The following is a 27584-nucleotide window of genomic DNA, read 5'->3' on the forward strand; positions in this document are numbered from 1 at the left end:
TTCACAGCTCCACCAATAGCATATTTACATGCTAATTTTCCCATATTTCCTCCAACATTTATCATTTTCCTTCATATTAGCCAGTCTGGTAGGTGGGAAGTGGTGTCTTAGAGTGATTTGATTTGCATTTCTCTAATCAACAATGATTTGGTGAATTTTTTCATATAATTATACTTAGTTTTAATTTCTTCCTCTGAGAATTGCCAGTTTATATCCTTTGACCATTTATCAATTGGAGAATGCTTTGTATTCTTATAAATTTGTCTCAGTTTTCTATATATTTGAGAACTAAGGCCTTTGTCAGAGACACTTGCTTTAAAATGTTTTCTCAATTTATTTCTTCTCTTATAATCTTGGTTGCATTGGTTTGTTTGTACAAAACATTTTAAATTTAATATAGTCATAATTATCCATTTTATTTTTCATAATGTTCTTTATGTCTTGTTTGATCATAAATTCTTCCCTTATCCATAAATCTGACAGGTAAACTTTTCCATGTTCCCCTCATTTTTTATGGGTCACCTTTTATCTCTAGATCAAGTATCCATTTTGACTTTATCTTGGTATATAGTGTTAGATGTTGGTCTATACCTAGTTTCTGCTATACTGTTTTCTGGTTTTCCTAGCAATTTTTGTCAGATAGTGAATTCTGCCCCCAAAAGTTTGGATCTTTGGGTTAACTGGAATAACTTGAAAAATTTTTAAGTGAATACTCAATTTTTAGCATAGTGATTATTTCTTACTTTCTATTTCCAACTAATTTATAGTCTGAATTTTATTTGGATTTCATATCATATTATTTAATATTATCCATAGCAATTATTAAACCACGAAAACAGACCATAGATGAACATTTCTTTAATGTAATTGTAAGAAAGAGTGATTAATAGTGGATAGAAAGTCATCTTGGAATCAGGAAGACCCAGGTTCAAGTCTATCTCTGACATGTACTGTCTGTCAAGTGATAGGTTGGTAGGTCACTTAACATTATAGTGCTCCAGGAATCCAACCTAGTAGATAAGTTGAAAAATTTTGTTGGTCCAAATTGGTTAAGGATGTTTTCACATGGAATCCTCCATACAAATGAAATCAAAGGCCAGGACAAAAAAAAAAATGAGGAGCAAAAACCTCCTGAAAAAAAATAGAAATGTTTCCATGTCTGGCTATATTGTATCCTTTTGTAGCATTATAACAATTACTTAATTATAAAACCATAATTAAAGAATTATTCTTCAGTTTTAAGACCAGCAGAGTATCTTGTATTTAAAATAAATTCAGCTTATGCTAAATTAATAAATGTAAAGATACAACCATTCTTTTTTTTAATAGCAACATCTATTCCAAAATGTTATCGTGCTGTAATAATTCATGGATTTGTGGAAGAATTGGTGGTGAACGAAGACCCAGAATATCAGTGGATTGATCGAATTCGTACTCCAAGGGCATCAAATGAGGCTAGACAGAGACTTATTTCATTAATGTCAGGTATGTGTTCTTGTGATCAGAGTTACAAATAAAAATATCTTATAAAATGTTGGAGATGGATATCTAGAGCTTGGTGGAAAGATCAGCACTGGAGATAGAGATTTGGAAATTATCTGCTTAAACATGGAAGGCAGTGTAGTTAGTGAAAAGAGTGCTCTGACATGTACTGTCTGTCTAGTGATAGATAGGTAGGTCACTTAATGTCATAGTGCTCCAAGATTCCTTCCTAGAAGCTAAATTAAAGCCAAATGCTTTTACTTAGGGAACTTAAGGTCCAAATCTTAGCTTTTTTTTTTTTTTAAATCCTTAACTTCTGTCTTAGATTCAATACTGTGTCTTGGTTCCTAGGCGGAAGAATAGTAAGGAGTTTGGTAATGGAGGCTAAATGACTTGCCCAGAGTCACATGGGTAGGAAGTTTGGAGGCCAGATTTGAACTTAGGACCTCCTGTCTCTAGGCCTGGCTTTCTATCTACTGAGGTACCTAGCTGCTCCTCCAGCTGTGTTATTTACTACTTATGGGACCTTGGCAAATCATCAGTCTCTGGGCCTCATTCATAAAATGACAGGGTTCACCTAGTTGATACAGCCTTTCCATCTTTAGAGCTTATGAGATTAGCTGAGGAGAGCAGTTATTGTGCCTATCTCAGAGTGCAGTTGGGAGAATCAAATGAAGTAATGCATTTAAAATGCTTTTTGGACCTTAAAACATGTTAGATAATTAACATAGATGTTAGAATAGTCCTACATGCTAGCATTATCCTTTTCTATCTTTATTATTACTATAACTTTTATATTATTTTGGGGTATATGTCCCAAAAGGGGACATAGGCTTATTTAAAGGTAAAAAGGAGGGAAAATGAAAGCTAGTAGCAATAATGGTGATTATTCACATTTGTATAGCTTTTTCTAGTTCACAAATTGCTTTCCTCACGATGGCTCTTGGGGCAGCTTACGCAAATAGGTATTATAAATTTTATTATCTTCATTTTAAAGATGAGAAAATTTAGGTTCAGGTTGAAAAATGATTTGCCCCAGGACACATAGCTAGTAAATGTTGTAACCAGGACTCCAATCTTCTGATTCTTGGGTCCAATAATTTTTGCACTACACTATGTTGTTTTTTACTAATTTCCAGGGAAGAAAACTTTGTGTAAAAGGGGTCTGCCATCTTGGCCACCATCATTATCTCACTGCCTACCACTGATAGGATAGTCAGATCAGCCTAGTTGAAATAGCGTGGCACCCTGAGAGAGAGACAGAAATGAATATTTACCAGAGGTATCCAAACAATTTTACTACCTCCTCTGTAAGAGACAATCCAGAATCTTGGGCCCAATAGAATGAGGATTAGAAGTGGCCAAATACCATCAATCTTGCTTCCAGCCCGTCCCTTGCAGCCATCATTAAAAGGAGTAAGCCAACTGGAGAAGAGGCCACCAGCAGCTGTCACTACTGGGCAGGTAAACCTAAGAGCAAGGAGGATATCGGCGCTCTACAAATACTGGCTCTGCTTCCATCCCACTTCCTGTAGTCATCAGTTATCCAGAGGAGCAATTTGCTGTGGATATATAGTTTGGCAGCTGCTGCTTCAAAGGCTACTGGAGGCAGTCACATTTGCTGAAAACCCAGAAAAGAAAGACCTCTCCATCAAAGTCCTTGGTGCCTTCAAATACTTCAATTTCATAGAGGGATATTGCCTGACATTAAGAAAGATATATTACTATCTGCTTTGCCACTGTACCACTGGGCCTTTCCATCTCACTTATAGCTGAAACCTCTTAAATGTGTAGTTTCCTCCATTAGAATCTGAACTTCTTGAGAACAATGATTGTTTTTTCTCTTTGTATCCCTAGCATTTAACGCAGTACTTGGCAACAAAGTAAGTGCTTATTAAGTGCTTTTTTCATTTATTGATTTATTTGGGACTTAAAAAAGAGTCCAAGGAGAATAAGAATGGTTTTTAACTTTTCTATTTGCCTATCACTAGGAAGTATCTTAAGTTCATTAAAAGAAAGTAAAGTTAATCTACCTCAGAATCTTTCTGATACTTGTTGTAATATCTACATTCAGAAGTCTGAATAATGTAGAAGAAGGATGACTACATTAAAAAGCAAGAGATCTAGATTCTTAGATGAGCATCTAAGCTCTGGGCTACATTTACAAAAAATAGGCATGATAACTTGCTTTCTTGCCTGCCCAAATAAGGTCAGAATCCTAGATTAGATGATCCTTTGATTCTCTTTCAGTTAAAGATTTATGAAGACAAAGATGTGGGCTAGATAATAATATAGTTGGGCAAATTACTAACTTCTTCAGCAGTAGTGCCTAAAGAGTATCAGTTAATGGATCAATATTGGCGTAAGGGAAGTTCAGGATATGCTACAGGACTCTGCCTTAGGCCTTGTTCTATTAAGATGAAAAGTTTTATTGATGTCCTTTGTTTTTACATCCTTGTAATTTCTGGATCTCTTACTGCTTCATTTGTATATCAGAAGTTTATTTTTTATTTCAGAAGTTATAAAGAACCATTGTGACTGAAGACTTGAGTGAGGGACTAACATGATTATATTTGTTTTAAATTGATTCTGGAAACAGTAGCTCATCATAAATAAATCTGGCTACTTGTTGATGAATTTTTTTGTTTGTGGCAACCCATGCAAAATACAGCAAAAAATGGCCTTTCATTTTGTGTTGTCCTCTTCTAGTTCTTCAGGGATGGAAGAGTGGTTGAAAAGGGAATGGAGACTGTTTAGAATTGCAGTTTTTAGACCATCTATAAAATTGATTGTTGGTACTCTAAATATGAGGTCCTTATCCAGTGACCAACAAATTAACCTGCTGAAGGAGGAGATGAATTATATCATTTTTTTTAACCCTTTCTTTTGTCTTTGAATCAATATTCTGTATTGATACCAAGGCAGAAGAGTAGTAAGGGTTAGGTAGTGGGAATGTAATGACTTGCCCAAGGGACACAACTAGAAAGTATCTGAGGCTAGATTTCAACCTAGGACCTTCTATGTTTAGGCCTGGCTCTCAATCCACTGCGCCACCTAGCTGCACCCTCCCATATAACTCCTGATATTTTTGTTGTAAATGAAACCAGAAGAAAATTGCTGCTAAATTGAAGGATGGACCACACTTCCTTGGAGAGTAAAAAAAAAAAAAAGATTTAAGGTAGTTGGTTTTATCTTATGCCCAAAGGCAACAAGAAATACTACATAATGGAACATTTGATCATCTTGTAGTCCTTATGGTATATATAATTTTCGTTTTTATTGTCAAATCATCAGCAAACATTTCAATATGAATTGATTATATAGTCAGACCATGGACTTGTTAAAAGAAAAATCAGAATTAGTAAAAAGCTAGAAATCAGATTGGTAATGAGGAAAAGATGGCATGTAATGAGGAAAAGATGGCATATGGATGTATGCAGAAACTAAATTCTGACCTATTTAAGCTATTAAGCAAATTTAAATTGACAATTTAAAATAAAGCCATGTTGAAATGACTAGCAAAGATTATAGTAATTTTATTTAGAATTTTAACTTTTATCTATCTGTTTCAATAATACTTAGACCAAAAGTACCTACAGAATACCGTAGTCAACAACTTTTCTTGCCAGACTGAGAAAGATGTGGCTAAATACAACCTTGGTTTAGAATGTAAATTGACTTGTATAATCTTACCAAGAAGTAAGATGCTTGATTATGAGTAGTATTGTCTATAAAGCAGAGAAACACATTGGAGAATAGATTGAATTTAAACTTAAGTTTGTCAAGAAGCCCAACTAAATAAAACCAGTCCAAGTGTTTATTGATGAAAGTGGAAGGAGAATAACAAACAGAAGAAAAATGGAAAATATCTTCACAGATTTTTATTACAAGCTATTTTCTTCATCAGGGACAGCAGAAATGCCTTTTTTGGTACATACTTCCTGCTGGGCCTATGCCACTGTACATTGAATCTTGCCACCTATGCTGGGGCTTGAGTTTTCCTCCACCTCTTCCTCCATCTTCCCCACTTTTATTGCCCTTGTGCTAGGGCCTGAGCACTGTTCTGAAGTTTTTGCCACAAACATGGGGCTTAGAAATTCTCCCCCTCTGCCATGTGCCCAAATTCCCCCAGTGCCAACTTTAATAAGTATGCTGAAACTGCTAAGTATGAAAAGTTCTCATTTCTGCCACAGTAGAGCCTATACTGGATCCCACTCCCCGGAAAGTTCCTTTTCCAATCCTATCTGGAAGTCTGCACAGAGAGTTCAACAGAGGCTGAATGGAGACTGCATCTTCTTTTAAACTGATGTGCTCTTATTTATCCCTTTGCCTCTCATCAGATCCTTTGGGGTTATAGTTAACATATTTTTCCTGATTCCCAATTCCATAATTGTCTCTGGGATCTCGAGTAAAGGTCAAGCACTGTCCTTTTAAGTACCCTCTTTCCTTCCCAAATTCCTTGCACCAGAGAATCCCTATGAACACAGTTTACCATGCTGTTCTCCCTCCTCTCCCAAAGGAATATAAAAAGTCTTAAGCAATTAATTTAGTACAGTTCTTAGTTCCAAAGTTATCATCTCTGGGGAGGTCTTAGACTTATTATAACTGGTAGGTCTGGAAGTCACTGTTACCTCCAGATAAAATTTTTTTTTATTAATTCAATAATAATCAGTTTGGAGCATTTGTTATCTTCATAGCACAGTTCTTAAAGGTTCAGGGTACATTCACATCTTTTTCTTTTTGTTGGATTCCATAGTAGGCAAACAATTCACTCTCTAATCTTCTTGTAACAATCTTATCAGTATGAGGTCAGTACTATCAGAACCAGAGAGGCTCACCTCCCATTTCAGTGAAATCAGTCCAATCCATTCCTACTATTTATGCCAAATTTTGTATTTTAGCTTGACTCACAGTCTGGTAGTTTTAAGTTATAATTAGAACAAAATAAAACATTTGTAGACTAACAATTAACAAAAAAAATTTTACTTAGCAATAACATAGAATGAATACTTAGCATAGATATGGCATTAATTCATTTGGGTGTAGCTTCCCTACCTGTAGTTTTGCTGGTCAGAAGTCTGAAGGAAGTATCCTTGACTCTTCGTGAGCTGGCTTTTGTACTTTTGACACAAGGAAGCGATGTCAGTGATTTGAACCAATTAAGTCTCAAGGATGGCTTCAGTACTTTTAAAGAAAAAATGCCTGGACTGAGTTGAGGTAGGGTCTTGTGATAGTAGTCATCCTATGACACTGCTGAATTTGGACTTACAACACTATCTTCCCAAATATACTCATAAAAACAGTAGAAATAGCCCTAAAAAGAACAAAGCAACTCATTTGAGCCAAGTACACCAGAAGACATCTATGCTGGAGGTAAGGGCATTTAACTGTCTTAAGAAAGATACTAAAGGCATTGAAAAGATTTTGGATCTTACTAGCAGCCTTTCTCTTCTTCCTTCTCCCTCCAAAAAATGTTACTGGGAGAATGTCAGTTACTGCTGACCTATATGCTTGCTTTCCCATTTCCACAGAATTTTTTTGAGTCTTTTCTACACATGCACTGAAGACATCCTTGATAATATTGGTAGGGAATAGGTGGACCTTTATATGTGATATTTTCCAGTGGATCATATCTTTAAGTTGACACAATCAACTGAATATCTGGATTATGTAAGAGTTCACTATGCTTTTTGTTGCTGTTGTTGCTTATAGAAGAACATTTGATTGGGTAGAGCAAAATGTTGCCTTAAAGGTTTTCTTCCAAGAAGTTGCCTCCCATCCATAAATTCAAGATTCTTTGAAATATAAAACAATAGGAATAATCTTGCTCACTACCCTTTAACCATAGATATCAGGAGAGTCATAAAAAAGAGAGATGTATAATCTCCATAAGTATTTGTGACTGATGGATGAAATCTGGCACAAGAGTTCAAGTTGAAGATGAATTTCCTTTTGAATGTGAGAGCCTCCAAATGTTCCTGTCTGTATTTGAAACTAATATCTCCATCAAATCCTGATGTATTTTAGAACCTACTAGAAAAGAAATATACTCACTCAAAAGAGTTTGATTTGGTCATCTCCATAGGAAAGACCAAGTGGATGAAGAATATTTTTTGTATATTACATATACATTTCTCTCCATTTAAATAGTTGTGTCTGACAATACAAAAGAATGAATTGGGCTCAGAATTAAATAGGTGGAAAGTAAGATGAATTACCTTTAGGAAGTTGACAGGGCTCTTTTTATGAAACCAAGCTTCCCTTGGAAACAAAGAAGCATCTTTTTAATACCAATATTCCACCAATATTATCATATGGCTGCATATAGACTCTGAAGAATTAAAAATGAATATCACACTATGAAGTGGCACAGAGTGGGTCTGAACATGTTGCAACATATAAATATTAAGAGTAAAAGATGTTAGGGAAATGTATAATAGAAAAGGAAGGTGAGACAGTCATGTATCAGAGGTAAAGGATGATGGGCGAACAGCCAAAGCAGTTCACTGCTGTCTTCCTAAGATCAGATGAGGAATATGTGTGTGTGGCACATTAAATATATTCCCTGTTGAGAACTTATGGGAAGACACAGGATGGACAGCTCTAGATGGGTTGCCCTCTTCATTATTGGAGAGAAGATTCAAAATTATAAGATCCATCTGAGTAGAGATTGGATTAAAGATGGGAAGGAGGGATTGGATACAAGGAGACCAATTAGGAGGCTTTTGTATTAGAACAGATACCAGTTGATCAAGCCTGGTACTAGGGTGGTGATCAAGTCATGTGAGGGTAGAGAATAGACAATCATGGATGTAAAAGTTACAACACTTAATAACTGGATGGATTTGGTAGGTGAGGATCAGAGAAAAAACTAATACAACTATCATGTTATGAAGTTTGGTAACTAGAATTGGGGTACCCTCAACAGAAATTGGGACCTTTGGAGAGGGATGGGTTTTGGGGAAGGAATAATATGTTCTGATTTTAGATAGTTGCCTGTGAGACATCATAGTAGGGATGCCCAGCAAACAGTAATGTAAGACTAGAGTTGAGAGACAAGTTTAGATTTAGATTTAGGAGTTATATGTATAGAAATTATAATTGAACTCAAGGCAGTCAGCGTGATTACCAAGAGAAGAGATTACAGTTTCCATTGGATTAATGTCTTCCTAACTGTGATCTCAGGGCTGAGGGGAAAAAGTAATCCCTAAATGGGACTCAATCTCTCCTTGTTAAAATATCTCACTTGCTCCGATGCATGGAGTGAAGAAGTAAACTCCAGGACTTCCAGTCAGACCTTGATGTAAGCACTTACTATGCACCAGTCATCGTGCTAAGTGCTTTACAAAGATCTCATCTGAGGCTCACAACAGCCCTGGGAGTTAGGTGTTATTATTATCCCCATTTTACAGATGAGGAAATTGAAGGCACAGAGTGGTTGTTTCTTGCGCAGGGTCTCATAGTGAGGAAGTATCTGAGGCTAGAATTAAACTCAGGTTTTTTTTACTTCAGGCCCAGCATTATCTATTAGGCCACCTAACTGCCTTAGACAGTGTGCTTTTCATTTAAATACCCCTTAAACAGATTCCACTAAAATTAAAGGGCCTACTACTTTCAGTATTGAATTATTTAATTTTTCTACAAAGGCACTGTAGTCCCAGCAGTGAACTTGAAGGCCAAGTTTATATGTGTATGAGTGAAGACAGATATAATGGAACTTAAGATGGTTGATGGACTTGGAAACCAGAATATTTGAAAGATCATTTACATGTACATTGAAATCTAAGATTTCATCTTAAAAATACAGGAAAATATATTTAAAGTTTATAATAATTAAATATCTAAATGAAGATCATAACTACATTGCAAAATAGTAGCATTTAGTGTCCATTCCATCATTTACCAGGTATATGACCATTCTAGCCCTCAGTTTTCCTATATATAGAATAAGAAGTTTGGGCTAATTGATATTTAAAGTCCTTCCAGCTCTAATTTTGTCATTCTTTGAGTTTCAGTAATGTATTAACTATTTAATTTCATAACACAATAATTGATTTACTTTTTAAAAGACTGGATTTTTTTTCTTCTAGGTGAACTACAAAGGAAGATTGGTTTGAAAGTACTTGAAATGAGGGGAAATGCAGTTGTTGGGTACTTGCAGTGCTTTGATCTGGAAGGAGAATCTGGATTAGTGGTACGAGCCATAGGAACAGCCTGTACACTGGATAAATTAAGTAGCACAGCCGCTTTTCTTCCTGCATGCAATTCCCCATCCAAAGAAATGAAAGAGTAAGTATGAGTAAGTGCATAACTTTTAATGAAGAAAGCTATTCATCTTTTTCCTGTACATACTCACTTTATTTTAAACATGGCCAGTAGGGTGAGCCAGCATTTTTTATTAATATAGTAATTTTCTGTCAGAATTCTTTGTCAAAATCTGACCTATTCAGAAGCCTAAAAATTCTCGTTTGTTATTTAATCAGAAATTACAGTTATCTGGATTAGGAAATACAATTTTTGCTGATGTATGTATTATATTAACTCTCCTCTTTGAACTTAATTTTGGAACAAATATCTTTGTCCTAGAAGAGTGAGTTTTTGTGGGTTGCATTTCACACATTTTTTTGAGAAATCCTTAAAGACTCTTTGGTTGCTGATCTGTGTACTGTTTATGATAATGTAGTGGTACCAAGCTAGGCTAACCCATGTATTAGAAAGATTTTTCTGTATCACAGCTTGTAGAAGGCTTTAAGTAGTCTTCATTGTATATTTACTCAACCCCTTTGGTGATTATATCTAAGGAAGATGGGTAATATTCAACATTTGAATGTTTTTCAGCCAGATTAATAGAAAAATGAATTTTTCTTTTGACTACTTCTTTAAAAGACTTACTAAAATTGCCTTAAAATATGAGAGAGGGGCAAAACAAGGGCAGAGGGACCTTGTTTTTCCATCTTTTGAGATGAACAGCATAGGCTTTATGACTGAAAGAAGACCTTAGTGGTCATTTATTCCAATTTCAACTCCCCATTTTGTAGCTGAGGAAACTGAAGATGAAGTGACTTGCTCAAGATTTAATATCCAGGAAGTGACAAAGCTGTTACTTAAATCTAAGTTTTCTGACTGCAAGTCCACTGCTTCTTTTTCTGTTCTACTTTACAAAGGAAGCTAGGCAGCAGTTTCAACAGCAAGTGGTATTGGGGAACCCAGATTGTTTTTTTCCCCTTATCACAAAAGGATTCTAAAAGAAATATTGTGTTCCCTTTTTGTTGATTTACTTGCAATGAACTCCACTGCTTTTGGGGTCTGGCTTTTGTAAATATAGTGCTTGTAGCTCCCTTTAGTCTTGTTTCACATGGATTACAAAAAAGAAAGTTGGGAGATGGTTACATCAATCTCTTTACATCTTATTTGCTGCAATAGTAAGTGACTAGGGAACAAATTTTGCATCTTGAAGAATCCAGTTCTGTTAATTTGAATCTTCTAGGACTGTATCCTGAATTTATTTTCCAGTTTTCTGATTCTGCTATAGTGAATTCTAATATAATGGGATACACTTATTTTGTGAGGGACTTAAAGACACTTGTAATTGAGAGCATCTTCTGAAAATACCTATCAAAATAATATAACATTTCAGAATGTCTCTGATCTTTTAAACTGCCTTTTTAATATTCCTGGCAACTTAATAATATAGAAACCTACATAAAATTTCATCCTAAGATTTATCTAGCCATAACTGTGCTTATACCTTACTATAACAAAAGATTATTAATCAAAGAACATTTGGTAAAGTATAGCTTCATTTTAGTTCTATGTGAAGGGTTTAAAGAGCCTTCATATGTAGTGCCCAAAGGTCTTCATTTTAAGTGGTGTCATTCGATTGGTGATCCTATAGTACATATCCCAAAGATGCTTTAAGCTCCATTGTTGGTTACGTAATTAAGAAATGAAATGGACTTTGGTGTTTTTATACAATTCAATGCTTTAAAAATATGCCTTATTTAAAATTGGTATTTAAAGTTAATCTCATTTGAATTTATGCACTTATACCTCAGAAGATTACTGCCTTACTTTTTAAATAGTTTAAACAAAATTAAAGTCTCTTGGTCAGCATGCATATATAGATGGCTGTTCTATATCTGGAACCATGCAGACCCTGGCAGTACAGATACAATCTGTGGAAACCATCTTTTTCTTCAAGGAGATTGCATTTCACATGGGAAATGAGGACCTCTGTATCTAGATATGGAGTTAACTATGAAGAGAGTAAATGCATATAACTACAAATTAGTGACATTCAAGGTGGTTTGCAGTAACCATGATGGGAGGTCAGGAAAGTCTGCACTCTGATGCTAATGCTTAAGTTGAGTTTTACAGGAGGGCAGAGTCTCAGAGGGAGTACATTCCAGTATGGAAGACAGACAATGGAAAGACATAGAGCCTGGGAATGGGGTGTCACTTTAACTCAATCCCAGAGTGCTCGGGGTGGGGGAGATGATTTATAATTAGGTAGAAAAGATACATTAGCAAGATTGTGAAGGGCTTTGTATTTGATTCTAGAGATAAAAGGAATCTAGTGCAGTTTGATATGGTAGTCGTATAAGTCTGAACTCAAGGAATATTATCTTGGCAATACTGTTCATGAGGGACTGAAGTGGTGAGGGGAATCTCGAAGCAATAACTGATTAGGAAGCTGATGTAAGAATCTCAGGGAGAGGGGGATGAGAGCCATATATAAGAGATATGAGAGATATAAAAGAGAAAGTTCAATAGAAGATATGTAGAGTTAGAAATGGCAAACTTTGACAGTTGATTAGATGAATGAAGTAAGAAAGTGTGAGAAGTTGAGGATAATACCAAAGTTTTAAACTTGGGAGACTACAAGGATGATGGCTCTTTTAGCAGAAATAAGCAGGTTTGGAAAAGGATTAGATTTTGGAGAAGGTCCCTAGTTCTCTTTTGGACATGCTGGCATTTGAGATATCCAATAAAAAAATTGATGTGAAATTGAAGTTTGGGGAAAAGACTGAAGTTGAATATTTTGATAGATGCTTCATCTACCAGCAGATGATAAATAATTAAACTCAAGAGAGTTGGTGGGGTCCTTGAGAGAGAGTATATAGAGGAAAGAGTAGGTGGGTCTAAGGCAGTGGAATCTTTTTTCTATGTTTATACTGTCCTTAAAGAAAAATTATTTTGTGTAAAATGCTCTTTAAAATGATTTATCTGTCTGTAGTTAAGAAAGTTAAATTTTTAAATGCTTTTATCAACATATAACCGTGGTACATATAACACTAAATGTAATGTTGTACATTAGTTTCATTTTTTGAAGGGTAGGATTTTCTATTGTAAAATTTCTTTTGTTTATCATGGTGCTTTTGTACCATTTTATCTGGGTAAAATAATGCAGAGACCACTGACCTCATCTATTTATTAAAATGAGACCTAACCAGAAATTATTTTAGTGGTTTCTATTGGTGGAATACCAAATAAAAAGCATCTAATTTTTATGTACATGAGTACTTTATAAGAATATGGGTTTCCATATGTTATAAAAATAGGAAGACTAGCCTGCAAAACCATATTGAAGACTACCATCAGAATTGGAAGACTGTTCTTTGAGAACTATTATTCTGTGAGAATACTTACTGTATAATACTATTTCATCCATGATAAAGGACCATAAAATAAGGCCAATGGAAAATGTATTTCCTAAACTTCTCTTGACTAAATGAATACTAGGGAAAAAAAGACCCAATATTTTCTTCAGTGTTTATTCACAAGAGCTTATCTATATTTTAATGTGCATTAATGAAGAAAGTATATGAAATAAATTCCATAAGTACCATTCATGACCTATAGATTTTTTTTTTATCCAAGACATTCATGCCTTTTTTAAGTAATAACTTTTTAATTTGCACATATATATCAAATATTGCTTACTGGTAAAGTTTTTACTATATAAATAAATATTTTACTACATGCATACTATATTTCTTAATTTAGGATGTTAACATTGCTGTTTCACAAAATTGAATTTAGATTGCCCTTTGAAAAATGTATTCTCAACAAGGAATAGCTCAGAGGAAATTAATTTAAAAAACTATTGACTTGATGCATTTTTATTAATACCTTTTTCCTTTTTTCTGTGTATGTTGTTACTACTTTTAAAATGATACATATAATATGCAGCAAGATATTTATTCTATTGGCCTACATGCTTATATATTTTCACTTAATTAGAGTTTTCCTTATCCTGAACTGTCATGGTATTTTTTTCTTTGGCCCCTATACCAAAATTACTCATTGGAAATTTTTGTTTAGTCAATCATGGTATTTAAAATTCTCTTAAAAAATTTGATTGTGTAAGTGATACATTATTTAGTTTATTAATTTCAAAGATGTAATGTGATTTAGCTCTTTGTATTTAACTTTTCAGTTTTATGGCTGTTTTCCTCCCATAAAGTCTGTACTGTGAAGTCAGTGAAAATATAGGTAAAGAGAAACCTTTTATTTTTAAAGCAACATTAGAACCAAAATCTTAAATCCAGCTAAGCAAGAAGATATAGTGTACTTTCTACTTGATAATTCTCTTATCAAAGATCATAGTTGTTAACTTTTCCTTTAAAATTTATGATTAAAATATACCTTTAGGTAATGTGTATCTGTTTTCTCCCTTACCCCTTTTTGGGTTTCATCTGGTCTTTTGCAAGGTTAGGGATTTTAACTCTTAAGAGCTGCTTAAAAATAATATGCTTTCCTCTAACTAAAGCTCCCTGCAATCATTTTAACAAAACTTTGCAATCTGTTGTATATATTGTTTTCTTTTCTTCCACCTTGACTGCAAATTCTCTCAGGTCTCCGCTGGTTCACCCTCCAAGCCATGGATGCCGCTCGACTCACAACAGCCCAATTCACACTGCTTCTGGCTCACGACTTACTCAGAACTTCTCTGTGTCTGTTCCCACTCTCATCTACACTGGTACGAGACTGCTCAGACTCAGGAGCTGGGAAGAGACAGGCCACAGGCAGAGTGGTCGCAAAGGGCAGGCAGGCAGGCAGTGTAGGCAGGTACCACAAATCTTTTGTCCTTCCTTTTCTCACTGGAAGTCCTGCTGTCGGTGAAGAAACTACTGTATTCAACTGCTAACACAAAGGCTGTAGTTGTTTGGAAAACAAAAGTGTCCTTTTCACTTCCAAAGTCTCTTCTATAGACCCCTACACTTGTTTTCTAGTTGTTTTTTTCATAAATACACATTTGAATTTACAGTGGAATTCTCTGATATGTAGCTTTTTCATTTCCTTTCTGGTTATACTTGAAAACCAGAATTATAATTGGGCAGAAAATAAATTTTTGTTCAAATTACCTACATCATCTTTTCCTCTTTTATAAAACATTTTAAACCATTTATAAAACCATGTTTAATTCTATGGAAGAGACCTTGTTGGAGAACAGGTAAGCAGTGATTCTATATGAAACAGAAGTGTTTCAGTGTAGTTATATCCATTTTCTTCTTTGTTTTGTTTTTAGCTGTGGCACTCTTGATGCTATAGGATAAGGAAACATTTTTTTTGGAAGATATATATGTGTGCAAATATCAGTATATTTGAACATATTTACACACATCGTTTGCAGTCATCATCATTTTTTTTTTTCTTTTGTAACTGGAATCAAAAAACATTGTTTATTTGAAAATATTTTTAGCCATGTATTTATTCTCTTTGGTTATTTCTCTTTGGTATATTTTTTTTCCCTGAGTCTGACATTTCATGCCTTTTACTTGGCTTGTTAATTGTTTCAGTGCAGATAATATTTATCTGAAGAATACTGAATGGGTAAATAGCAATTCTTTGTCTTTGGCCTCATCCCCAGCTTTACTCTTAAGAAATGACTGCTGGCCCAACCCCAACCCATCCCATCCTGGTGTTTGGATCATGCTGCCATCAGCCAGGTCCTTTGGCACATGATTGCTTAATATCTTTCCACCTTCTTCTGGCAGGATTCCCTTCAATGAAGATCCCAATCCCAATACTCACTCATCAGGACCCTCCACCCCTCTGAAAAATCAAACTTATTCCTTTTCACCTTCCAAGTCCTACAGTCGACAGTCCTCTTCTTCTGACACAGATTTGAGTTTGACACCCAAAACTGGTAAGGCGCTTCCACCCGCTTTTTTAATTTGGTTCTGTTCTTGTTGGCTTCTCATCCAAACTTTTTCTTCTGCTTTTGGCATAGAAATTAATAGAAATGATGCCAACACTAGTAATTTACAACTGTCACAATTAAAATATGAAACTATTTTATAATGCAATAATTAATTTGATGTAATTTCTACCACCTGGGTTGGTAGCTCAGAGGTTTAAGTTTCTTTGATAAGTTTTAAGTTTGAGAGACTAGATAACAAATACAATTCTTATTTTATCTGTAGATTTTTTTTGTTTAATACTATAATTTGTTGGGAATCACATTATTTTTCTGAAGCATATTAGATAGTTGAAGAATTAACTTTTTAGTAAAAATATGAAACCAAATTCCTTATGTAATAAATATATTTTAAATTTTATTTATATTCAGTTTATATACCTCATTCTGAACTCAATCCTAAAATCTTTATAATATTACATAACAATACCCACAAAATCTCTCTGGGAAAGTACTATCACATTAATAAGTAATTTATACTCATTAGTTTTTGAAGTTTGCTTGTTCTGTCCTGTAAGGTAGTAAAATACCATTTTTTACTCCAGGCATTTTTGGTTATTCCTCCCCTTCTCCCCTTTCCTCCTTTTAAAATCTCCCTCCTTCCATTCTTTGCTTACCCCAGCTCCCTACTTTAACAAAATTTGTATAAAATTGTTGTTGTTTTTTGGTTTGTTACTTGTTTTTTTTTCCCTTTATCTCTTATATAGAAAAAAAAAAGACCAACTCAAAAAAGTGTTTTAAGAAATTAGTGTGTGGGGCAGCTGGGTAACTCAGTGGATTGAGAGTCAGGCCTAGAGACGGGAGGTCCTAGGTTCAAATCTGGCCTCAGACACTTCCCAGCTGTGTGACCCTGGGCAAGTCACTTGATCCCCATTGCCCACCCTTACCACTCTTCCACCTAGGAGCCAATACACAGAAGTTAAGGGTTTAAGAAAAAAAGAAAGAAATTAGTGTGATAGAATTTTTAATAAATGGCATTTTGATCTGGGACATTTTCCCATGAGACTTAATCTATTTTTTTAAAAAGTTTTTTTCTTGTATAGTTTTGGCTTACTACATTTTGACAACCTCTTCATTTGTTGTTTGAAAACAATCTAATATTAAAAGCATGGGAGCTGTAAGAGTAAAGAAATTACTTATGGGAGTTTTTTGGTCTTGTTTTACATTTTTTTAAAAATGAGGATAGATTTAATAAATGAAATTGTTAAACAAAACTCAAATTGTGAAGAACATTGTCTGTCTTTTTTGATGTTTATTTGAAAAGAAGCCTAAGCTTCCTGATTTTTATTTTCATATCATACTATAGGTTAAAATACATCAGTGTGTTAATAAGTAGTTCAGAATTTAACAAGTAGGTATGTACATTTATTTAGGTTATCTATCATATTTAAAACAGTTGATAGTTTAAATTGCAGTGTAATAAAAGTTTAAATTAAGGCATCTGATTATGATACTTATGCTATCCAATATTAGACATATTAATTCTAAAATACATGAGACCAAAACTAGCAAAATACAGCAGAGTCAAGAAGAGTCATGGTTTTCTAAAGGATAATTCTTTAATTAGGCTTAAACATATATAGCATTTTTGTTGGTATAAAAATTATAGTAAAGATGATAGTGGATTAAAAAATAGGAGTAGCTAAAGTTTTACTATTTATTGGATCTATTAGTAGCCTCATTTCATGCAATTCTAAGTTTTGAGTTGAGGCTTATATCCACAACTCTCTCTGTATTTGTTCTGAATCTAAATTGCTGTGTTTACAGTAATAGAATATTTATAAAAACATATTTTTCTTAATATATTGGTTAGATCTTGTGGATGTTATTTCATGAGCTTTGAACCAACTACTTGTCATCTTTGTGCAGAGGCAGTCTTTAGAAATAACAGAAAATTTCTAGCTTTTCAGGAAATGAAAATAGTAATTATCAGTCAGCAATTATTTCTAGTCTCTATACATAAAATTTGATTAAAAAATTGAATTCAGTATGTAAAAAATAAGTTAAATTTTTATATTTTCCTCTCAAAAATTTTTGTTTGTCTTATTTTTAACCATTTAAACTCAGTGGATACTCTGTTTAGATCCTGTATCGTGTTTAGAGATAAAAACCTTCACACTCCTGTTAATGAAGTTTTAACTATGTTCTCCACCCTTGTGGATACTAACATCGAAGAACTTAGCTGTGAAAAGTTGTGATGGTAATATAGGAACCAGTGAGCAAATTAATTGTAAGCATTGACTGGTTTCCCAGTTCTGTATATTTCCCTAGAGATTAGTGGATTCATTCTTAAAATCCCTTCTCCTAGGTTCCCTTTCATGTGATAACTGAACTGGATCAGTGAAAACTTTTTGCAATTCATATATCTAAACTCTAGAAACATTTATTTTGAGCTTTTATCTTTTCAATTACTTAGAATTAAAGAGGTAGACATAGTTTCTTTCTATAATTTGGGTTTCTTAAATTACAATTTATACAAGGGTACTATCTACTTTTCAGTTAGAACACCTATTCTTATTAGTTGCTTTAATATAGTACATTATGCTTTGAGTTTTATAAATGTCAAAACTAAGCATAGACAGTATAGTTAATGCTTTGATGCTTTAATGCTCCTGGTTTTTTTCCTGAATCTACTGTATTCCTTGAAATTTAAATATATGTAAAAAATGCCTATATGTCTTCATATTTCCATTCACTTATGTGGAAACTAGGAGAGTTTGAACATGGTATAGATGATAAAAGGCTCTCATTGGAGTTCGAAAAAGCTGTGTTCATGTCCTGGTTCTGACAGTTAGTGTGAGCATGGCAGCTTTCCAAGATTAAAAATTCAGACAGTTAATGGAATTGCATTGATGAAAACAGTTGACAAATAAGGAGTTCCCTTACCTGATGAAATAACGTCTGGACAAAAATAATTGGGATAATGTGAATCTCAAGTTAATAACTGAACATGCTTGGTAGTTGTCTCTCTATATCTAGCAAAATACAGTCAATTTTTGCTTGGTCCCTTATCTGCTTACTTTATTTCTATATATACTTTGAGAAATATTTGGAGGCAACTTCCAAAATTTAAAGTAAGAAAACTAAAAATAAAAATGGAGAAAATATGTTCAAAGAAATATAAATTGATATTATATAAAAATTACTTTAGCCCATCTGGGAATGATTAATTAATTCTATTATTAACAAAATAATATCAAAATGTAAAATATAACTGAATGAGGAAGTACTTTTTGTAAATATAGGCCAGCAAAGCATTTTGGTAGTGTTTTGATTTTTTATTACCTTTTCAAAAAATTTAAATAGCTTAGCATTCAAAATTCTAAACTACTAATTAGCATCTATATTTACCATTATGCCCATAATTTGTTTCACTGATAAACTTCTGTGCTTTATTAATCTTAGCTCTTTATATAGTTGGCCAGTAGTATAGTGGAATGTTTTATGTTGGTCTTTGGAGGGCAGGGCTAAAATACTACATATAGTTGTTTCGATTGATGGGCTATCATTTGACCTTTATTATAGTCACATATTTATGATAATAGACTGCTTGGTAATATCTTTTTCAGAGAGAAAAGAAAAAAGATTTTAAAGTATTGATAATATAGTTTAAATTTGCATAAGAAAAAGTATTGTTTGACTTCAAAGTCAGAAAAATATCCCACCTACTTATTCTTTTTGAAACAAAAATTATTTGTGCTGTAATAAATAGCAAATAAAAAGCATCATTGGAGAGAACAACCAAATTGATGAGATGACAGCCCCATTTAAATGGTTTTTTTAGTATATTTTCCTATTAAAATATTCTGTTTAGTGTGTGTTGCAACATTTTATTTGGTGCATAAACACATTTAAACATTATAACTTGTCCAAGTTTTAAGGTCTTAAAAGTATTTTAAAATGGATACATTTTAAATGAGTACTTAAAATTTAAAAGTACAGGTAGCTTAAATATAATATATTTTTGAAGTAATATAAAATAGGTCAGGATACCATGAATCTTAAGATAGTAAAGAATACTAAAGAACCTATTGAATAAAGCTTCCAATAGGTGTTTTCATTTTAAAATATGTATAATATGCTTTTCATCTACATTGTGACATTATATGGTCTTGGCATTACTGTTTCCTAATGGGAACTTTTCATAAGGTGGCTGTATATGTCTGCATTAAAAAAATTCATTTTTAATGTTATGTTTTGTTTCATCACTGCTTTCCTTATCCTGCTTTTTCTGATCATCTTCTGAATCTACATCTTTTCTCTACCACTTTCCTCCACAGCACCTTACCCACAGGGGCCTAGGATTTTCCTGTGTCCCAGCTCCCCCTCTCTCTCTTCTGGTTCCCCTCATCTTAAAAAGTCCTGTCTCTTCTCGGAATCTAGCCTTATCCCTCATCACTCTAGCCATGTCAGCCCAGTTCTGAGGAAAAGTGTTTCTTTCAGTGAAGAGCTGCTCCTGGCTGCCTCTGGTAGGATCAAACTATAACAGCTTTTCCCCCCTATTTTTTTTAAACCACAGCTTAACAGATAATTGTAATCTTATTATAAGGAATTATTGGGTATTACACATGGAGCATCTATTTTTCTTATTTACAAAAGAGAAAAAACCCTATATGAGACAATTACACAGTTCACTCATGGATATTTAAATGTTTAATACTTTTTTAAAAAATGATGCTGTCAGTATGTGTAAATATATATACACATTTTATACTGTGTTGAAAGATTTTACATTTTCAAGAAAATAAGGGCTAGGGATAAATACCTTGTTTTCCAATCAGTAGGCTTCCTATTTTGTTCATATACTTGAACTTCCCTTCACATCAATTTCATTCATATCCCTGCTGTTGTGTTGTTAGTAGCCATTTTAAAATGTAGTTATTTTGTTCAAATTAGTTTGTCTCATCAGGGCTATACTTTTTGTTTTCGCTTTCTCTTATTTCATTCCGTTGGCATAAACCATTGCAATGTTCTGCTAAGATTCCTTGGTGTAGTGGTGGTGTATTTTTTTTTTCTCTCTAAGGAATCCATTTTGTTTTGTGCTTTCAATATGCTTTGTATAAAGATCTTCATTTTGTGTCTCTAGTTAGTATTGTATAGTCCCTAGAAAGTATGTTATGAGTTAAAAGAATAGTTTAACTTTTCTGGGAAAAAAACACCAGAATGGGACTATACATATGCTAAACTTTGTTTCCTTATCCAAGAACAGCTAAAAATATACTAGTTCTTACATAGGGAATTGTACTAAGACTGTATATATTAATTTTGAAAAGGGTGGGACTGAATTATTAACTTTAGTTTGTCAAATTCTTACTTCTCACCTGTACCCTGATGTTTATAATATAATTTTTTGCCCTGATTTAGTCAGTTTGTATTGTCAAAAGAAGAAGAAAAGGTAGGGGAAGTAATTTAACATATAAAGATTTAAAAATATAGCTAAATGTTTGCCAAATATAATTCTTTCATTCATAATTATATCCATTTGTGACTTTCTTGTTATACATTATTCTGGGTTTTAAGCTTATTATTTTTGTTGACTTCTATGAAAGAGCTTTGAAAAATATAAATATCATTTGACATAATGATCTGGTAGATAACAATGTAGATTTTAAAATAATGTTTTGAGATAGCTTAAATATTTGGGTTCACTTTTGGAGCAGTCATTGAAAGTCTTTCTGTGACACAAACACACATATAAATGTAGACCTTTGGCAAGGTAATCATTTTTATTTAGAATCATTACATTTTGAAGTGGGGGGAGGGTGAACTAATCCAACTCATCATCTTTTTACAGATGAAGAAAGTAAGATGGCCAAAGAGGTTAGGCATTTCACCCAAGGTTCTGTGGGGAATTAATGGCATTGATTTTATTTGGCATCAATACATAGAGACTAATTATTTTCAGTAGGTACCTATGCATAATAATAGGTTTTTTTTTTTTTTTGGAAAGGAGAAGCTTGTAGAGTACAAATTTATCCCTTCAATATTATTTCTATAATTAAAGGAAGTTAGCATAAAATTATACAATATTTAGACTTTGTAAAACATTACAAATCTCTTGTTGGTATACTAGGAAATCTTCACCTGAAGTGAAAACATACAAAATGAAGTACTTGACCAAATAAAATTTATTTGTTTTAATGATACTAATTTGAATAAAATATTTCGCTTGGTGCATTTAAAAATAATTGTAGGGGCCTCATGGCATAAAAAAATTTGCACCCAATTTTTCTGTTTCTGTGAAAAGTTGTTTGTTTCCATAGATATTATTTATGTGCTGATATTCCTTAGGAATGGGCAGTGGGAGTGCTGGAAAAGAAGGGGGGCCATTTAAAGCTCTTTTAAGACAGCAGACTCAATCAGCGCTGGAACAGAGGGTAAGGAATCATCCATCTTTCATTGTTCTTACGTTGTTAATGGTTTGAAAGAAATGTGATGCATTACTGGGCTTTTATTACTTTGTGGTTTTGTTTTGTTTTTTTTTTTTGGTTTAGTATGTTTTCATGAGTCCCTTTAAAGAATTTTATAGTAGGAATTATAAAGTTTAAAATTTTTATCACAGGTTCAAAATGTTATTGTATATATCTTTGTATAAAACAGATGTGGAATCACCATTGAATGCAACTAAATTTTTTTTGTCTTGAAATCTAATTGTAGATAATCATAACACTGAAAAAAAGGTTATACTATGAAATTATATTGTAGAAAATAAGTATTAAAGTAATTTTAGTTATAGTTAATATGGTTAAAAATAATTCCAATGGTTTTATTAACTTAGAATGTTTTTAGCATTGCCCAGTTCACTGAAAATAATAAAGAATTTACACATTTCATATTTGGATTTTTAAATGTAATCGATATAATTATTTAGGCATTTGTATTATTTCTTGTAAGCTAAATAAATATATATTGAAATATATCAAGGTAAAATGAATAGTTATAGTTTTTGGATGATTTTCTCTTTTCATTTTTTGTGTTACTTCATTGCTAAGGGAGGATCGCCTCATAGGTTCTGTAGAAGTCGGGTATGTTTCTAAAAATGTGTGAGAGTCTTTGTTTCTTGGATTGAGAGCTTTAAAATTTTTAATCTTGATTATTTGAAATTTGTCTTAAGCTTTTTTCTTTTTCTTTTGAAAATGTTGCTAGTTTTCTTCCTGTTCATAATGTACCTTGTTAATATTTTTAATTTAACAGCACTTGTGAGGCCCATTAATTAATATGATGCATGAATAATGTATTTCATTTCATTTTAAAATGTAGTTAGCTTTTAGCACATATGATTTTATTTGAAGCTAGAAGCATTAAAAAAAACCTGTTTTATGCTGGCATTTAAAAATACATATAAAATTCTATTATGAAAATACCACTCAGTATAATGAAGGATTTTGCATGCCCCAAATATTCTTTATTGCCCAAACAGTTTTTGGTAGACAATTTCTTTGCCCAATCCCTTTCCTTATTTGTTTACCTCAGAGGCAACAAGAGAAAAAGAAATTCATTGAGGTGAGAGCTAAGAAGCAACTATCTTGCTTATCTTTAAGTAACAATTACCTTTCAAATATTCTTTACCTCTTCTGCATTTAAACTTCTCAATTAATCCCATCTGAATAACCTACATTGTGGTTACTCACTAAAGGAAATATGCAAAAAGACCTAGGATCTTAGGGGATAAAGCAGATATGAATAAAAGTATGTTCATGATTCCTCCTAATTTCCTTTGCTAGATTCCAGAAACCTTAAAAAAATTTTAACTCACTACCCAGAATATTTGTATCTTCTGTTTCTTTCTAGTTCCCTTAGAATTAAAAATGTGATTTCAATCAAACTGTAATCATTATAAGTCAACAGTTTGAGGTTTCCTGGATTTTGATGTAATAAAATTTTATATGTATATTGTGTCTTTAATATGTCTGTGCCAATAATTTTATATCTGTCTTAAAAATATAGTGCATATTACTTTGATTTTAGTCTGAAATTTGATTTTTTAGCAAACTTAAAACTCATAGGATTGTTTACAAGGAATTGAAATTTGGCATGTTGTGTACTATAATTTCATTTATGACCTGTAAAAACTAAACTTGTCCACATAATCTGCATTATTTAGCCCCATGGTAGCTGTTGAATCAGTAGGATGGGTCTGACTCCATAACAGGAAAATAAATGCAAAGCGTTAGTTAGTATGAAGTAATGGATTGAAAGTAACTTGTTTACATGCTCTTTCATTTACCTGTGATTGGATTGCTAATGTTACATGTTTTAAACTCTTTAGAATTAGAACCAATACCTTCTTCACAGATATTCAGGCACATAGCTAATTTTTTTCTTAGATTACTTAATGACTGTGGATCCACTTAAATACTAATTCCCTCTTTATACCCTGTTTCCCTCCTTGTAGAGGAAGAAGTTGCTTTAAGTCTTTGAGAATAAAAAAGAAATCCTTTCTTTTCCCAACATCTTATAATTGATTATTGTTTCTTGGGCCAAAAGAATAAGCATTTCAATGAAACCACTTTATAGAAGGAAAAGAGGAAAATAAATATATGTCATTTAGAATCTCTATATAGACTGTTTTCACTAACACCAATGCAGTTGTTTTCCATCAGTATACCACTTTTCCCCAAAGTAAGACAGATATTTTCTATGTGTATTATATTGGCTGCTTCCTAAATTTTGGTTGTTGCTTATAATAGATAGCTAGATTCTTCAGTGGATAGAGTGCAGGGCCTGGAGTTAACAAGACCTGAGTTCAAATTCAGCTTCAGATTCTTACTAGTTGTGTGACCCTGGGCAAGTCACCTTAATCTCTGTTTGCCTCAGTTTCCTCAACTGTAAAATGGGGACAATACTACCTCACAAAGTTGTTATGAGTATGAGGGCTCATTATGGATATTCCACATTAGCAGTATGAAATATTAACTATGTAATGGAAATATCAAAGTCTTTTTATATTTATGTAAATGTAAAAACATGGCTTTTGCACTACCTTGCCTAAATCTTTCAGATTTAAGCTTTTTTAGTATTGCCTTTTAAGGTACTCTCAGAACTCTGCTTCTTAAACATTTCTCATAGTCCTATAGTTATCTAAGTTAGGTTTCATAGAGTAGCTACAGAGTAGGGATGTCCAGAAATTTATAAAAGACACAGCCCAGGAGAGAAGACAGTCTTAAATGTTTATACAGGGGCTGTTAGGTAGCACAGTGGATAGAGCAACAGGTCTTGGAATTGGGTGGTTCTGGGTATAAATGTGGCCTTAGACACTTACTAGCTATATGACCTTGGGCACAAGTCACTTAACTCTGATTGCCTTGTCTTTACCACTAATTTCTTAGAATTGATACTAAGACAAGAAGGTAAGAATTAAAAAAAAATGTTTTTATAAAAGGATGCAAAGTATGGGTAACAAGAAAACTTCCCTATAATTAGAATCATCTAAAAGTAGAATGGGCCACCTCAGAGGGTAGTGGGTAGTGTGTTCTGCCTGATTGGAGATCTTCACTAATTGACTATAATTATGGGCATTTTATAAATAAGACTCTTGTTCATATATAGGTTATATTAGATAGCTTTAAACTCTTGAGTCTGTGCTTCTTAAGGAAATCTAAGATTCTATTTTATGTATATGTGTTTTAATAATTTTTAAAAATTAGCATTTCAGGGGAAAAGTATATTAAAATAAACTCCAAATTCACATTTTTCTTTTGTGAAGTTTGTGTAGTTTTGCATGGTTGAGCACTTTTAGCTGACACATTTTGATAAACTCATGAGTAGATCAATGCGTTCCTTGACTTTGCCTGCCTCTTGAGGTAAACGACCATTATTTCTCATGTCCTTTTTTTTTTGTCTTTGAAGAACTTTTGAAGAACTCAAATGAATTAACATGTATAAAGCACTCTGCCAGGTTTAAAGCATTAAACTAATGCTAACTTTTATTATTATTAATACCCTGAAGGATTACCTTTTTTATTAGAGCAGTCACAACAGCAGTTATTTATATCACAATGTGAAAATTAAAGTTTTTCAAAATACCTTAAAAAATTCTCTTTTTACCCTCCTCACCATATGTAGGTAACGGAATAGAGACTATGTGGCTAGACAGGGTCCTATACCTCCTGCCAAAGGAAGGAACCAAGCCCAGCTTCAGGATTCCAAGCCCATTGCCTTTTCCATTCTGTCACATTGCCTCTCTCCTTAGATATAGACACTGGGTGATTATTTCTTTAAAGAAGCAACCTAAATTAATAGTAAGAGATTGTTTTTTGACTGAATGAGTTCTTACTTACCTTTTTATTGTCATGCCCCCTTTTTGCAGCCTGCTGAAACCTATGGCCATGTTATCAGAATAATATTTTTAAATAATTGAAGTTGTTAATATCAGGTAGAGGTTAGTGAAAATAAAGGTGTAATTTTTTTCTCATCCATTTCATGGATCCCCTGAAATCTATCCACACACACTTTTTTTTTTTTAAATTTTAAACCCTTAACTTCTATGTATTGACTTATAGGTGGAAGATTGGTAAGGGTAGGCAATGGGGGTCAAGTGACCCTCCCAGGGTCACACAGCTGGGAAGTGTCTGAGGCCGGATTTGAACCTAGGACCTCCTGTCTCTAGGCCTGGCTCTCAATCCACTGAGCTACCCAGCTACTCCCTATCCACACACACTTTTAAGGGTCCATAAACCCCAAATTATGAACCCTTGCTCTACTACATACCTTTTTAGTATTGCTTATGAATTTATTTATTTTTTTTAAAACTCTTACCTTCTGTCTTTTTTTTTTTTTTAATTTTTATTTTAAACCCTTAACTTCTGTGTATTGACTTTATAGGTGGAAGATTGGTAAGGGTAGGCAATGGGGGTCAAGTGACTTGCCCAGGGTCACACAGCTGGGAAGTGGCTGAGGCCGGATTTGAACCTAGGACCTCCCGTCTCTAGGCCTGTACCTTCTGTCTTAAAACTGAATCTAAGTATTGATTCCAAGGCAAAAGGGCTTTATAAGGACTAAGCAGTTGGGATTAAATGACTTGCCTAGGATCACACAACTAGAAAGTTTCTGTGGCTAAATTTGAACCCAGGACTTCCAGTTTCTAGTTCTGGCTCTCTATTTGCTGACCCACCTAGCTGCCTCTTAAGAATTTTAAAGATTATTTAGGTAGTATTCCTTAGTTTGCAACTACCTGTAAAATGTGATTTTTATAAAATATGGTGGTCAAATTTCCTTTTTGTTATATTGATACTTTGATATATTTGGGATCAAGTTGGTGAAATAATCCTTACAGTAGTATAGATTACAGTCCATTTTAGCCATTTATCCAGAGTTGTTCTTATTTATGTTTATAATTGGTGACAGTGGGATAAAGTCCTGGGATTGGAATCAAGAAGACCCCAAGTTCAGATCCTGTTTCGAACACTTAATAACTTTGTGACCACTGGCAGTTCACTTGATCTCTCAGTTTACTCATTTGTAAAATGAAGATAATAAATAATAGTATCTACCTCAGAGATTTGTTTCTTGGAGTAAATAAGATAATGTAGAAATCATTTTGTAAACTGTCAAGTGCTATATAATTATTTATTATTATTATTACAATATTTCCTTAGGGGGACTACACAATATGTCAAAGGGCAGGAGAGGTTAGGGTTGGAGATCAATAAAGTACATCAATTATTCATCAGATGTTTCTTGTTCTTGATCTACCTTCTTTTCTGGTCATAAATCTCTAGGGCTATGTTTTTCATATTCTCCCATGCAGTTTTTTGTTGGTAACGTGCTGCAATGGATTTGCCCTTTTTTTTATAGCTATTAAGCTTACCCATTCCATAATCCTTAAATTTCTGGAGACTTAGATTTTCCTGTAGCCACAAAATATCATTAGAAAAATATTGATGTTAAAAGCAATGGG

The 27584-nt window shown here is 33.3% G+C and overlaps 1 protein-coding gene across 18 annotated transcripts in view; it reads left to right on the top strand.

Annotated features, from left to right (window-relative positions):
* Nucleotides 1–27584, top strand: part of C2CD5 (C2 calcium dependent domain containing 5) — a 138932-nt gene that overhangs the window by 21365 nt on the left and 89983 nt on the right. For 7 of the 18 annotated variants that reach the window (XM_044679331.1, XM_044679334.1, XM_044679340.1 and 4 more), the window contains exons 5-8: nt 1330–1485; nt 9573–9771; nt 14340–14464; nt 21977–22062. In XM_044679331.1, the coding sequence (XP_044535266.1) occupies nt 1330–1485; nt 9573–9771; nt 14340–14464; nt 21977–22062 (566 nt within the window). Of the gene's footprint in view, nt 1–1329; nt 1486–9572; nt 9772–14339; nt 14465–15482; nt 15635–19965; nt 20155–21976; nt 22063–22677; nt 22711–27584 lie in introns of those variants that run through there. The other 11 variants (XM_044679330.1, XM_044679332.1, XM_044679337.1 and 8 more) reach the window with 5 other exon arrangements.

Source organism: Gracilinanus agilis, chromosome 5 (assembly GCF_016433145.1).
Source record: "Gracilinanus agilis isolate LMUSP501 chromosome 5, AgileGrace, whole genome shotgun sequence".
Taxonomy (NCBI): Eukaryota; Metazoa; Chordata; class Mammalia; order Didelphimorphia; family Didelphidae; genus Gracilinanus; species Gracilinanus agilis.